The sequence below is a fragment of the Enhydra lutris genome, unplaced genomic scaffold (assembly GCF_002288905.1).
Source record: "Enhydra lutris kenyoni isolate GAN:26980312 unplaced genomic scaffold, ASM228890v2 scaffoldscaffold12, whole genome shotgun sequence".
In the NCBI taxonomy this organism is placed as follows: Eukaryota; Metazoa; Chordata; class Mammalia; order Carnivora; family Mustelidae; genus Enhydra; species Enhydra lutris.
Window position 1 is genome coordinate 53,125,081 of NW_019154096.1, and position 15,438 is coordinate 53,140,518.

The 15,438-nt window shown below is 36.8% G+C and overlaps 1 protein-coding gene across 5 annotated transcripts in view; it reads left to right on the top strand.

Moving 5' to 3' along the window:
- The window catches only part of LOC111145107 (SMC5-SMC6 complex localization factor 2), a 47,049-nt gene that overhangs the window by 16,353 nt on the left and 15,258 nt on the right, over window positions 1-15,438 (top strand). For all 5 annotated transcript variants that reach the window (XR_002640454.1, XR_002640453.1, XM_022499751.1 and 2 more), the window contains exons 7-12: window positions 928-1,050; window positions 2,143-2,310; window positions 3,466-3,568; window positions 8,313-8,388; window positions 9,204-9,345; window positions 15,035-15,137. Coding sequence is in view for 3 of the 5 variants with exons in the window: in XM_022499751.1 (XP_022355459.1) it covers window positions 928-1,050; window positions 2,143-2,310; window positions 3,466-3,568; window positions 8,313-8,388; window positions 9,204-9,345; window positions 15,035-15,137 (715 nt within the window). In the remaining 2 variants the exon portion in view is untranslated. The remainder of the gene's footprint in view (window positions 1-927; window positions 1,051-2,142; window positions 2,311-3,465; window positions 3,569-8,312; window positions 8,389-9,203; window positions 9,346-15,034; window positions 15,138-15,438) is intronic.

Below are 15,438 nucleotides of genomic sequence, written 5' to 3' on the forward strand. Positions count from 1 at the left end.
TTTTCTAAAGTTAGAGAAATTGTCTCTGTTGTAAAATTCTTTAAACATTTCATGAATTTATGTGATTTGTAATGTCAGATCTGAAGTTATTTGAAATGAACATTGCACAGACCAGAGGCAGAGATGCTAGTTTGATCTGATTATTGACTCTTTTCTGTATTGGTAGAGCAGTACATTTACTTGTCACTTACTGTTGTATTATACTCACCTACTGTGGGGCTGGAGCTAGGAATAAGGACCTTGGTTAGAATAACTTAATCTTGGCAAGCAGTGTAAGCAAGGACTGCGGAGCTAGATTCTCTAGCTTTGAATCCCAGCTCCTTGCATTGGGAGCTTGAGCAAGTTAGCATTCCTAATGTCTGTTTCCTCATGTGTAAAATGGGTAATAATAAACTACCACATGGGTTTCTCGTGAGGGTTGAAAGATGTAATGCGTAAAGTTCTCAGTATGGTGCCCGTTCCTTAGTAAGGGCTCAGTGTTAGGTACTGTGCTGACGATGATGACTGCTGGGGCTAGAAAGCCTAATTAACGTGATCAGATTGTTGGGCTACTTGAAGTCAAATGAGCATTAAAGATTCAAAGGGATAATCAAATTATTTGCCATTTTTCCTTCCTCTTTCTCTAAATGATTTGGATTTCATTTTTGAAGTCCTAGCTATAAAGAAATATTCAAGTCTTCTGTGTGAAAGAACACTATTCTAATACCATACCGGTAGCTGGGTAGAAAACCTGTTACACATCATGGTGTTTGGAAAGATATAATTTGACCTTTAGTGCAACAAAGTTTGTCATATAACAAGGTACTTATTAATAATAAGAGGTTGGGTTCCGGGGGGGTTGTTTTGGTTTTTTTGGTGCTGCTTTTAGACAAACTAAAGATTGTTTTTAGAGTAAACCATTTTTTGCAATATTCTTTCAATTCTCAGGCTAGATGAACTGCAGAAGCAACTACAGGAAGACATAAGGCAGGGCCGAGGTATTAAATCCCCCATCAGAATTGGAGATCAAGACAGTACAGATGATGAGGATGGCCTCTTAGAAGAGCACAGGTACAGCATTTTTCATAATGTATATCCTATTAAGTTTATATATCTTAATTTTGTTCTTGTGAAATAAATGAGCCACTGATGGTTATATACTTAATGAGTAATCTATGATGGTTTTCTAATCCATCTATGATGGATTTCAAGGACAAATGTTAAGGCCAAGATACATCTTTTTTCTCCTGGTTATTATTTCTTTTCACATAGACCCATTTAGCGGCTTTGGATTAACTACTAGCAAACAGTGGGAGGAACAAAGCACATGTTCTCATGCTAGTCTTCTTTTTTTTTTTTTTTTTTTTTTTTTATAAACATATATTTTAATCCCCAGGGGTATAGGTCTGTGAATCGCCAGGTTTACACACTTCACAGCACTCACCATAGCACATACCCTCCCCAATGTCCATAACCCTACCCCCCCAACCCCCCTCCCCCCATCAACCCTCAGTCTGTTTTGTGAGATTAAGAGTCACTTATGGTTTGTCTCCCTCCCAATCCCATCTTGTTTCATTTACTCTTCTCCTACCCCCTTAACCCCCCATGTTGCATCTCCTCTCCCTCATATCAGGGAGATATGATAGTTGTCTTTCTCTGATTGACTTATTTCGCTAAGCATGATACCCTCTAGTTCCATCCACGTAGTCGCAAATGGCAAGATTTCATTTCTTTTGATGGCTGCATAGTATTCCATTGTGTATATATACCACATCTTCTTTATCCATTCGTCCATTGATGGTCATATAGGTTCTTTTCATAGTTTGGCTATTGTAGACATTGCTGCTATAAACATTCGGGTGCACGTGCCCCTTCAGATCACTAGGTTTGTATCTTTAGGGTAAATACCCAGCAGTGCAATTGCTGGGTCATAGGGTAGTTCTATTTTCAACATTTTGAGGAACCGCCATGCTGTTTTCCAGAGTGGTTGCACCAGCTTGCATTCCCACCAACAGTGTAGGAGGGTTCCCCTTTCTCCGCATCCTCGCCAGTCATGCTAGTCTTCTTATCTGAGGTTAACATTGGTCCTAAGAAAAGTTTTCTTTGCACACAGAACCACATGCAATGTAACTCTTTGGTATTCAATAACTTTTTTTATTCCAGGGAATTTCTAAAGAAATTTTCGGTTACAATTGATGCTATTCCTGATCATCACCCAGGTGAAGAAATATTTAATTTCCTCAATTCCGGAAAAATTTTCAATCAATATACCTTGGATTTAAGAGACTCTGGTTTTATAGGACAGAGCGCTGTAGAAAAGCTTATTCTTAAGTAAGTAGAAAAACAGAAAAACATTTTACTTTTTCCTATATAAAAATTATCCTAAAAGTTTCTAACTGCCATACTCTTCTAAAAGGTTAACTTCTGTTATGACCTATCCAGTTTTCAAATCCTTCTTATTACTATTGCTTTTTGTGTTTATTATTTAATTAGAGGCAGCAGTGTAAGATAGTTGCTTGGTATATATGCTTTTATTAGTTAGGATTAAGATCAGCATATAGTAACAGCAACTGTCAAAATAATAGGGGCTTAAAACAAGAAGTATAGGGGCGCCTGGGTGGCTCAGTGGGTTAAAGCCTCTGCCTTCAGCTCAGGTCATGATCTCAGGGTCCTGGGATCAAGCCCCGCATCGGGCTCTCTGCTCAGCAGGGAGCCTGCTTCCTCCTCTCCCTCTTTCTTCCTGCCTCTCTGCCTACTTGTGATCTCTATCTGTCAGATAAATAAATAAAATCTTAAAAAAAAAAAACAAGACGTATATTTCTTTCTTATGTGAAAGAAGTTTGGAGGTAGGAAGTCCAGGGCTGGTGTTTCACCATATAATCTTTCTTCTCCACCATCCAGCCCTTTACATTCAAATTCCTAGAAATCCCACATATTTCTTCTTATGGTTAGTTGGGTAGAACTTAGTCAACATGACCACACCTGTTAAAGGAAGGCTGGGAAATGGTTTTTATTTCAGGCAGAGCTAAAAGTCAGCCACTCAGTTGCCAACAGGAAAGCCAAGAATAGATCTTGGGATGGGCAACTAGCAGACTGTACCACAGTGCCCAAGTTGGTCTAATTTCTCTCAGTGCACGATATCTCAGATCCAGAGAGATCACATTAATGCTGGTGCTCAGTTTTATAGAATTACAAACCCAAGTTGGCAAAAGCAGACAGTGCCCTGAGACTTAATAGGCGCCTTCTCGACACTGCCAGCTAATGTAAATTTATCCACCAGATAAATCTGGAGACAGGCCAACAGAGTGGATCAGCTTTAGGCCATCACTTGAATTTCCTTTTTGAGTAACCCATCCATATTGGAGTACAGTCTGCCTGTAGGGTCTGAGGATGGTGTGCGTGCTCATTTCCCTGATTATGTCAGATGTGGTGGTAGACGTTTCTTACCCTGTAAGTACAGTCATTGATTTCACTTTATTTTTTCAGATCAGGAAAAACAGATCAGATTTTTTTGACAACACAAGGCTTTCTTACCTCTGCTTATCACTACGTCCAGTGTCCTGTACCTGTGTTAAAGTGGCTATTTCGGGTAAGAGAAATGTTTGGGGAGTATAGTTGTCTCCTACTGCATTTCCTAGTCAAAGACAAACTTAAAATACCATATTTGCACATTACTAAAGAAAAAAAACAGCACATCAAACCCATGATTTCAGTGGGTTAAAATGAGGCAAAAAGAGTCCCCGTGAAGAGATTATAAAGGGAATGCTAATGCAGATCGTGTACAGGGTAGTAATGTTAATTGTGCCTAAGATATTTCACCCACTGGTAAATCACTATCATGGTTAGTTTTAGAAGAGTTCTTCTCATTCTTACATTACCTCTTTTTTTGGAAGGGGAAGAGGAGGGAAAGGAGGCTTTGTGGGGTTTTTAAAAATTTTTTTCTCCCAATTTCTTGCATATTTATTTTTAGGATTTGACTTGTATACTAATATTTTCCCATTTGTGTATGTGTGTATGTGTGTGTATCTGCAACCCAATACTTCTTTTCCCCAAAGATGTTTAATTTTTAAAACCACTTAATTATCTAAATTTTTATGTTATCTGCATGGTAACTTTATAAGTGTCAGTGGTAACAAAAAATATGACTATTAAAAATATGGATATTGTATGAAGTGAAAAGTGGGAAAAACATAAGAACTTTCTGTTCTGGGCCTTAAGATAGCATTTCAAACAATCTCATATTTGGTAAGAACTAGATATTCCAGTACAGCCTTTTATACATTTTTTTTTCATATTGCTGGCATTTTTTGAGTGCCAGCTCTGCCAGGTACTGGAGAGAACAGCAATGAAAAAAATCCACATTTCTGATCTCATTAAAGCCACGTTCCAGTACTATAGAGGAGAGAGTAAGTGGGTATATGTGTGAATGCATGTTTAGAGATATAGTATGTCAGATGGTGAGTGCTAGGAAGAAATATTAGGCTAGGGTCGGCACAGAGAAGTATCAAAAAAGCTTGTTTTTTGATTTTTTGATATATATATATATATGATAATTAATTATAATTAATTATAATTAATGATGAGGGCCTTACTGGTCAGGTGAGGTCTGAGTAAAGATCTGAGAAGAAAGTAATGGAGTTAGCCTTGCCACTGTGTGGTAAAAGAGCACTCTGGGCGGAGAAAATAGCAGGCGGTGCAGACTGGGGGGCAGGAGTGTTTACTTCCAGTGGTTAGGAGCTCACTACTTTGACCCCAGTAAATTTTTTTTTTAAACAATCCTAATTAAATCAAAATTCACCTCCCTGTGGTTTTTATATAGTAGTACTAATTATCTTTTCTAGAGCTTCCCAGAATATGCTGCATCTAACAGTCCTTCATTTATTTTAAAACAGCTTCATGACCCTCATCTCCCCCCCCCAATACTAAGCTTTCTCCAGTCACTAAATATCTAGTCCCTTTACTGATCATCTTTCTGAATGACCTGTAGCTCCTAAAGCATTTCCCCCAGAAATGGACATAAGCTTGAGATAAGGTCTTTCAAACAGCAGTTTCCAGTGAGACTCTTTCCGTTCTACCCACTGACATATTTCTGTTAACTGCAATTCCAAACTTCATCTGCTGTCATCCCAGAGCTTTGTTATTCTCTAACTCTGCAATATCTCTTTTCTTAAACTTTTAAGTAAGACTTTGCATCTAACTGTATTAATTTTTATCTTGTTGATGTGGGTCCTCATTATAGCCTTTAAAACCCTGATTATGGGGCGCCTGGGTGGCTCAGTGGGTTAAAGCCTCTGCCTTCGGCTCGGGTCGTGGTCCCAGGTTCCTGGGATGGAGCCCCGCATCGGGCTCTCTGCCCCGCATCGGGTTCTCTGCTCGGCGGGGGGCCTGCTTCCTCCTCTCTCTCTCTGCCTGCCTCTCTGCCTACTTGTGATCTCTGCCTGTCAAGTGAGTAAATAAATAATCTTAAAAAAAAAAAAAAACAACAACAAAAACCCTGATTATAACCTATAAGCATACTTTTGTTTAAGTGGTTTTTAATACTTTATGTATTTATTATTTGAAAAACTTAACTAATAATCATACATTAGTCACTTTTTCTGTGTAAAACACTTTGTCTCATCTTTCCTTTTCAATTCCAAGTCCATTTTTCATAATAGATAGATATACCAACTTGTAACTATTTTTCTTTTTTAGAGAGTATGTCAGAATTTATTTTAATGCTGAGGTTCTAATGTTGTTTTTTTTTTTTAAACCCTTCTTACCCAGAGAATACAAAACACTAATTCGGAAGGATATGTACATCCCAGTGTATATTGCAGCATTATTTACAGTAACCAAATTGTGGAAGCAGCCCAGGTGTTCATCCATAGATGAGTGGATAAAAGAGATGTACATGCACACATGTGCACACGTACAAAGGAATATTATTCAACCATAAAAAAAGGAATGAAATCTATGGTCCTTACATTTTTGTTAATTTAATTGTTAAAATGTAATTAAAATATTTGCATTTTCCTGAGTTTGTGAGTGTAAAACTAGAAGCACACTTTACTACTTTTTAAAAACTTTTTCAAAAGCAATTCATGTTTGATTGTGAAAACTTAAAAGTAAAATGGCTTAATGCCATCCCAGTTTCCAGGGGTTATTAAATTTTAGTGTTGAGATTGTTCTCTGGATGTACATAGATTACTGTATGACAATATAAATAGAATATGGGTTTTGTGACTTAGATAACAAATTATTTATTTTCGTGTCAGTATAAATATGTTGTCATCTTTTTTAATGGTTTTATAGTATTCTGTTGCTGTGTTATACTGTTTTATTTAACCCAGTCTCAATTGATAGACATGAGATTGTTGTATACACCTCTTTACACATTTATTTAATTATCTCCAAGTACTGGGTTGCCCACCTTAGAATTCATTACTGCCTAAAAATGATTGTTACCAAAATTTGTCCTGTTTCCAACATGTCCTTGAATAGTGCTGCCCCCTAGTGGCAAAACATAACACAAACGTTAGACCTGAGTTTTTGACACAGGCTGATTTTTAAAATGGCACAAACATACAAATGATGTGAGTACAAACATACAATGATACAAATATGCCTGACTGAAACCAGAGTTTGTATTATTCTCCCTTACACTTTAGATTTAAATTTACTATAATCATAATCTACAGCTCCAAAGCAAAAGAGAAACAGATGTTTTCCCCTGCAAAACCACTTTAAAATTACCTTCAGCCTGTCTTATTATTCCCTTTTTTTTAAAGATTTATTTATTAGAGAGAGAGAGAGCGTGCTTGCAAGTGCAAGCAGAGGGAGAGGGAGAATCTCCAGCAAACTCGTGCTGAGCGGGGAGCCTGACCCAGGGCTTGATCTCACACCCCTGAGATCGTGACCTGAGCCAAAATCAAGAGTCATATGAGCTGCCACCCAGGTGCCCATCATATGATTCTTTAAAATGTTTTTTTATTTTTTATTTATATATATTTTTTAAGATTTTATTTATTTATTTGAGAGTGAGTATATGAGCAAGCACAAGCAGGGGGAGCTGCAGAGGGAGAGGGAGAAGCAGACGCCCCACTGAGCAGGGAGCCTGATGGGCTCGATTCCAGGACCCCGAGACCACGACCAGAGCCAAAGACAGATGCTTAATTAACTGAACCATCCAAGTACCCCTATTTTTTATTTTTTAAAATATTTTTTAAACTTGAGATTGTTCCCCCAAAATTCGTTTTATACAGTTATATTAATTATATGCCTCTGCATACAAATTTCTGTATGTAAAAAGACTAACTAGATCAAAATATAAGGACAATAACTTTGCATAAATACTACCAAATTACTTTTTAAATTTTACCAAATTATACTGGACATGCTACCTCTTTCTTAGTACTCTTACGACCACTGGTTGTTATTAGTGTTCTTGATCATTAACAATCCTAAAGTCAAGCTTCTTTTTTTTTTTTTTTTTTTTTTTTAAGATTTTAAGACTGAGCCACCTAGGCTCCAAAAGTCAAGCTTTTCTTAACAAGCTAATGACGGCTTGTCACTTCTCTTTGCATTTCTTTGATTACTAGTGATATTGAACATATTTTTTAAAAAGTATATTGATAGGGACACCTGGGTGGCTCAGTGGATTGGGCATCTGCCTTCAGCTCAGGTCATGATCCTAGGGTCCTGGGATTGAGTTCCACATCCAGCTCCCTGCTCGGCTCAGAGCCTGCTTCTCTCTCTGCCAGCTGCTCCCCCTGCTTTTGCTTGCTCTCTCTCTCCCTGACAAATAAATAAAAATCACAAATAAATAAATCATAAATAAATAAATCATGGTTAATTTATTAATCATAAATAAATGGTTTATTGATACATTTTGCATATTTTTATTAGTGTGTGGTTTGATTTTTGCCTGTGATCAGTTAGCAGCCTTTTTCTTTATGGTTTTTGGATTTCATTGCACAAATGAACTAGAAAGGTATTTTTTGATAGTTTTCAGTTGTTATATTTGTCTAATATAAACGAAAGTTGTAAAAACAGTCAGCATGTTAGAATGGAAAGGGCCCTGATTTTAGTCAGACCTGAATTTTAAGTTCCAACTCCTCATGTATTATGTTGGGTATCTTAATCTCTCTGAGCCTATCTGCTAATGTGTAGTGTATGGCCACTCCATAAGGTTATTGTAAGTATTAAAATGGAATGCATATAAAAGACATATTAAAGAAAATCCATAAAACACCTTTATATATGCCTGGCAAGTAGTAAATACTCATTTTCTTTCTTCTTTTTTTTTTTCTTTTTTTTTTCTTCTTTTTTAATATTCTTATCTACTCTGGCAGATGATGTCAGTTCATACAGACTGTATTGTGTCTGTGCAGATTTTAAGTACATTGATGGAAATAACAATTAGAAATGGTGAGTATATAAATTTACTCTGATTAGCAGTGTGAATTACAAGTTGCTATGTACAGTCTCTTTCGTATTGCTAAACATTTACGATATTCAGAAATACAGAACAAAAAGTTATATTTTTGTGATCTAAAATCTTTAATAATGATAAGAAACTCCATTCAAAAATAAGTATCTCCAGTTTTCTAGTCGCATTGAGAAAAAGGGTATAAGATCTTGCAAGTGACAGCCCTAACCTGATATTTACCAACTCATGGGTTACTGTCCTGGGTAAATGGAAATAGTTACAAGTTTGTTATTTATTTAGCCAATTAACTTTAACTGGCTTATTGATGTGCAAGTATTGTACTGATTGTGCACTGAGGAGATTGAAAGTATCTATTACAAAAATGCAACAATTGTTTTATTACCTTTGAGATCCCTTAAAATGAAAGGAGCATTGTGATTTTCATCTTTCACTTGTTTTGAGGATTGGGACTGTATGGGCACTGAAGATGGTAAAATCTTCCTGTGTTAGGAGTAGTTGGTATTTTACCATTGTTATTTTCAGTCTTTTCAAAGTGTGTTACTTCTTGAGTTACACACTTTTATTCATCATCACTCTCAGATACTTTCATAGGTGTCGTTTCCTTCATATTTACTTGAAAATCTCTAATTCCTATATGATCATTCTAAATAACTATATTGTCAACATATTATTACCAGATGTCATCTCTGTAAAATCATTGTAATAATCCATGTTTCACATGCAGACTGTCACCTTGCAATTGTGTGTTTGTGAACCTGGGATTTGGGATAAAATCATTTCTTCTGTTAACTAGATACCTTCAGCGATTCACCAGTTTGGCCCTGGATCCCATCGTTATCTGATATAGCAGCTGTGTTTTTCAATATGGGAATTGATTTCAGATCTTTGTTTCCTCTGGAGAATCTTCAGCCAGACTTTAATGAAGACAATCTAGTGTAAGTTTTATTTTCATAATTAACTCCCCAAAACATTATTTTAAATAATTTGTAATATGATAACAGTAATATTCATTTGATAATTTCAGTACCCACTCTTGGTTTTTTAAAATCTCTCAGAGTTGAAATGGATCTTGAATTAGATACATTCCTAACATCTGTCTTAATCTGAAAGTCATCATCAAGTTTAACAGGGAGGAAATAGAAACATTTAAAATTTTTAATTTTTTTAAAATAAAACATTATTTGACATCATCCTGTTATTATTTGTCATTATCTGACATTATCTGCTTATTTGACATTATTTGTTGGCATTATTTGGCATTATTCTGTTGGCAATGCTGGCCAGAGCAATTAGATAAGAGAAAAAAATAGATATAAAAACTGGATATGAGTTGGTGAAAGTTTCATTATTTGCAGAAGTATGTTAATGTATGCAAAGAAGCCTAAGAGTCAGCTGAAATGCTATAACAAATAAAAGAAACAAGAGAAATTGGTATAGGGCACCTAGCTGTCTCAGTCAGTAGAGCATGTGACTCTTGATGTCAGGGTTGTAAATTCAAGCCTCACATTAGACATGGAGCCTGTTTTAAAAGGGGGCGGGGGGCGCATGGGTGGCTCAGTCAGTTGGGTCACCAGCTTTTGGTTTTGGCTCAGGCCGTGATCTCAGGGTTCTGGGATCAAGCTCCATATCAGGCTCTACACTCAGTGAGGAGGCTGCTTAAGAATCTCTCTCTCCTCCTCCTCCTCCCACTGCCCATCCTCCCACTCACCTGCTCCCTTGCTCTCTCTCTTTCTCTTGCTCTCTTGCTGTAAAATAAATAAATCTTGAAAAAACAGAGAGCAGAAAAAAAAAAAAAAAAAAACAGAGAGCAGGGTGCCTGGGTGGCTCAGTGGGTTAAAGCCTCTGCTGTTGGCTCAGGTCATGATCTCAGGGTCCTGGGATCAAGCACCGCATCAAGCTCTCTGCTCAGCAAGGAGTCTGCTTCCTCCCCCTTCTCTGCCTGCCTCTGCCTACTTGTGATCTCTGTCTGTCAAATAGATAAATAAGTAAATGAATCTTTAAAAAGAAAAATAGAGAAGTTGGTATGGATGCTGGGTTACAAAGTTTAAAAAGAGAATAACCTTCAGATATATGAACTATAGCTAGTCTGAAAGATAAATTGAGGGGTGCCTGGCTGGCTCTGTTGGTAGAGCATGTTATTTTTTTTTTTTTTTAAGATTTTTTATTTATTTGACAGAGATCACAAGTAAGCAGAGAGGCAGGCAGAGAGAGAGAAAGAGAGGGAGGAGGAAGCAGGCTCCCTGCCCAGCAGAGAACCCGATGCGGGACTCGATCCCAGGACCCTGAGATCATGACCTGAGCTGAAGGCAGAGGCTTAACCCACTGAGCCACCCAAGCACCCCTAGAGCATGTTATTCTTGATCTCAGGGTCATGAGTTTGAGCCCCACCTTATGGATAGAGATTACATTTAAAAATTAAAAAAATAAAATCTTTAAAAAAAAGATAAACTGGAAGAAAAGACTTCATTTACAACAGCAAGAAAAATATATGAAATACCTAGGAATAAACTTACGTAGAAGAGACAGAGAGAGAGAGTGTGTGTGTGTGTGTGTGTGTGTATAAACATTACTAAGAGACAAAATAGAAGATCTAAATAAATGAAAGAGCATACCATGCTCTCAGGAAAATTCAACATTATAATATAGATTAGAGCTCCTGACGTTAAACCATAAACTTAATGATATTTGAATAAGAAATGCCAGTGGGATATTTTGTAGGAAAGGGGAGAGTTGATACTATATAAGTGATTCTAAAGTCATATGGAAAAAAATAATATCCAGAAAAGCTTTGAGAAAGAAGAGTTAGGAGGTAGGACTGGCCTTAGCAGATAATAGTATAAGACAAATGCAAATAGTATAAGACAAGGCTCTGTCAGTAGAAAAAAATAAGTCCAAAATAGAACCAAATACATATAAATACTTCATGAATGTTAAAGATGCTATTTCCATAAATGAAAGAGTAGGCTATTAAGTATCTCATATTATCCATTATCTGGAAAACTGGGTAGCCATCTGAAAACAAATTTTGCATCCATACCTCAAACTGATAGAGCAAAGATTTAAATGTATACAATGAAACTGTAAAAATAATAGAAGAAACCAGCAGGTTTTTATAATCCTAGAAAAGGGGAAAATGATTTTGTGTATGAGACTAACACTCAAAACCCCTAAGAGGAAAATTAATTTATTTGACCAAAATAATTTGCCATGAAAGTAATCATCACTATACACAGTCAAAAGAAAAACCTCAAAAGGGAGTGGGAGGGAGATCTATATTTATATGAATTTTTCATATTCATGCATATATGTATGAATGGAACAATTCTGGTTACAGATAAAAGTTTAGTTTCAAATTAATAAAAAGATCAGTAACCTATTAGAAAAATGGACAAAGGAATAAACTGATCACAGAAATAAAAATGGTTCTTAAATATGAAAATATACTCATCTTCACTACTGAGAAAAAGGTAAATTCTTGTTATTGCCAAACTCACCTCTCTAGTTCTCTTTCCATCCATACAGGATCCCTTCTTGCTCAGATGTAATCTGTATCTAAAAATATGTTGACTAGCTAATTTTCAGATAAAGACTATGTTCTATCACTAGGGAAAATAATGCTTTCTCAGCCCATCCAAAAAACCCAACCATTTCCCCCAAACATTACTAAAATATTCAAGCCCCCTATATTTAAAAAGTTAAAATATCAATTATTTTATTTAAGCTTTAATGTAATCAGTAACATGTGGTAATGTATGTTGTATGCAACAGATTTGAATCTTTTTTCAGTGTTGCAAGCAAGTACTGCAGTGGACATAGTGAAATAAAGATTATAATGAATGCATTAAGACATAATACATGCAAATGATATTTAGCAAAATAGATTTTTTTATTGGTTACTTACCAGTTGAAGAGTTGGCCTCAGTTAGGTTTGTTGACTACAGTGGGGTGGTGGCTGTGGCCACCGTTGCTGCGTAGTGGTAAGCACTGATGAGCACAGGAGAGCAAGGAGGAGCTGGTTAAGGGATGAGCGAACCATGATGAAATGCTTGTTGAAGCAACATGAGTAAAAGACTGAATCTTGCTGAGATGTGACCACAACTCTTTTCACTAAGACTCAGTGCAACTTAACCATTTTTGTTGGGGTGTGTGAAATGTTTGAAAGCTCTTAAATATTCAGGTAGGGAGAGTAAGATGCTGAAGGACAGTAGAACAGTTCTTTTCTTGACTGTTTCTCTGTGAGATGTACAGACTTAAAATCTGAGTCACAGCTAACCTCTTTCTCTCCTGCATTCCATCAGTTCTCACATCCCTGTGTTCTACTTCCTCTGCTTACGTCACAGCTATTTTTCCTTTTTTATTACCGGTGTTACTCTAATTCAGATCCTCTTTACACGCCGACCCTGGCAAAAAGATCTCCATTTCTCCAGGGGCTTTCTACCTCCAAGATACTGATTCTTTTCACTGTTGTAGGATTCCTTTTATGAAACATAGCCTTGAACTTCTTTCTCCTATGTTCTCAGGCCTTTTACACCTTGCATTTAAGACTTTACAATTTGACCAGTTTTCTATTTTGCTGTCCCTTTTGTTTTAACCAAATTGATCAGCTTACGGTTCCTCCGTATGAGTCATCATTGCATTGGCTCTTCCTCGTACTCATCCCTCACCTCCACCCTCAGTGTCTGCTCACCAGAATGTTACCTCTCTCTCTCACTGAAGCTCTGTTTCTAAGAGCAAAACAGTCAGGGAGCCTGGGGGGCTCAGTCAGTTAAGCATCTGCCTTCAGCTCATAATCCTGTGGTCTGGGATCGAGTCATGCATGGGGCTCCCTGCTCAGCAGGAAGCCTGCTTTTCTCGCTGCTACCACCACCCCACCCCCACTTGTGGTCACTCTTGCTCTCTCTCAAATAAATCTTTTTTAAAAAGAGCAAGATAGTCTTATCTGTATGGAACAGATAAATCATGGTACGATGATCATCATCATCACAACTACTAATGGTTACGTATTGCTTACTATGTGCCAGGCACAGTTCTAAGTGCTTAACATATAGCACTTCATTTAATGGTCACTACGACTATTAGATAGTATTCTCAGTCCCGTTTTACAGGCGAGTCGGGCACAGAAAGATTAAGTAGTTTGCCTGAGGTTTACAGCTAAGAAGACACACAGGACTACCAAGCAGAGACTTTAAAAACTAAGAAAGCTTTTCATACGTACTTAGGGAAATATAAGACATATAAAGTGAAATAAAAAGAGGTACACAACAGTATATAGTGTGCTGCCATTTAAATTAAAGGGGGGCAAATAAATACATAATTATTTATATATACATAAAATGCCTGTGGAAGGAAGGACTAAAACTAGTAGTGATTATGGGGAGGGGAAATGGGTGACAAAAGGCCTAGACGGAGGACAGTTCACAGTATACTGTGCCTTGATACCTTTTGAAGTTTTTTAGTTCTTTAACGATATGAAGGTATTAATTCAAAAAATTAACCAAGAAAATATCTCTTGAAGGCCAAATTCATGTGTCTCCTCCTTCGTGAACCTTCACTGATTGCCACAACCAGAACTGTGGTGCTTAGAATTGTTTCTTTGAATAGAGCTACCCTACGACCCAGCAATCGCACTACTGGGTATTTACCCTAAAGATACAAATGTAGTGATCTGAAGGGGCAGGTGCACCTGAATGTTTATAGCAGCAATGTCCACAATAGCCAAACTATGGAAAGAACCTAGATGTCCATCAACAGATGAATGGATAAAGAAGATGTGGTGTATATATATACAATGGAATACCATGTAGCCATCAAAAGAAATGAAATCTTGCCATTTGCGATGACTGCTGTGGATGGAACTAGAGGGTATTATGCTTAGTGAAATAAGTCAGTCAGAGAAAGACAATTATGATATGATCTCCCTAATATGAGGAAGTTAAGAGGCAACATGGGGGGTTTGGGGGTTAGGAAAGGAATAAATGAAACAAGATGGGATTGGGAGGGAGACAAACCATAAGAGACTCTTAATCTCACAAAACAAACTGAGGGTTGCGGGGGCGGGGTGGGTAGGGAGAGGGTGGTTGGGTTATGGACATTGGGGAAGGTATGGGCTATGGTGAGTACTGTGAAGTGTAAACCTAGCGATTCAGAGACCTGTACCCCCGGGGCTAGTAATACATTATATGTTAATTTAAAATTTTTAAAAAGAATTGTTTCGTATTCCTGTCTATTCATGAGACCTTTATTTTGAGTTCTTTTATAGCCAGAGCCACCTTCTACATAGTTCTCTGACACCAAGAATAATGAGGATAGTGCCTTATAAAAAGTAGCTGTTCAAGGGAAAACTAATGCATAGAGATAGAAATTCAGATTAGTGTTTACCTGGATGGGAGATAGCAAAGTGACTTCGATCTAGCATGAAGGGACTTCTGTAGGTACTGAAAAAGTTCTGCTACTTCTTTATTCTGTTGGCAGTTACACTACTACATATATGTTTATCAAAACTTAAAATGGGTATATTCCTTTTATTATATGTAAATTATGCCTCAACAAAATTTTTTTGTTGTTCAGTGTTTCTTAAAATGATTTTGTGCCTAATTTCACATTGCTTTATTCACTTTTCAATAGTTCTGAAACACAGGTGACATTGGGCGGGGAAGGAAGTGAAGATTCATCTTGTAAGCCAATTTTTTCAACTCTTCCTGAAACCAACATTTTAAATGTGGTTAAGGTAGGGAAAAACTCTTCTTTATGTCTTTATCACAGAACTGAAACCATTTAGTTTTGTGGTTAGTGGTTTTAAAACAAAATCACTAGTGTTTTACCAGGTGATTTCTAATCTTTGAAATTTGTTAGCAGTATTATTTGTATTAAATGTTGTTTTTGCTGTTTTTATTTTTTGTTTTAATATTAGGTGTGAAAGGGAACTTTATAGGTTAATACAGTTCTAGGATACCTTTCCCAAGAAGATTTTAGAAACCAATTATTTTTTAGAACCAGTAATTTTTTTAGAATTCGAATGTATGAAGAGA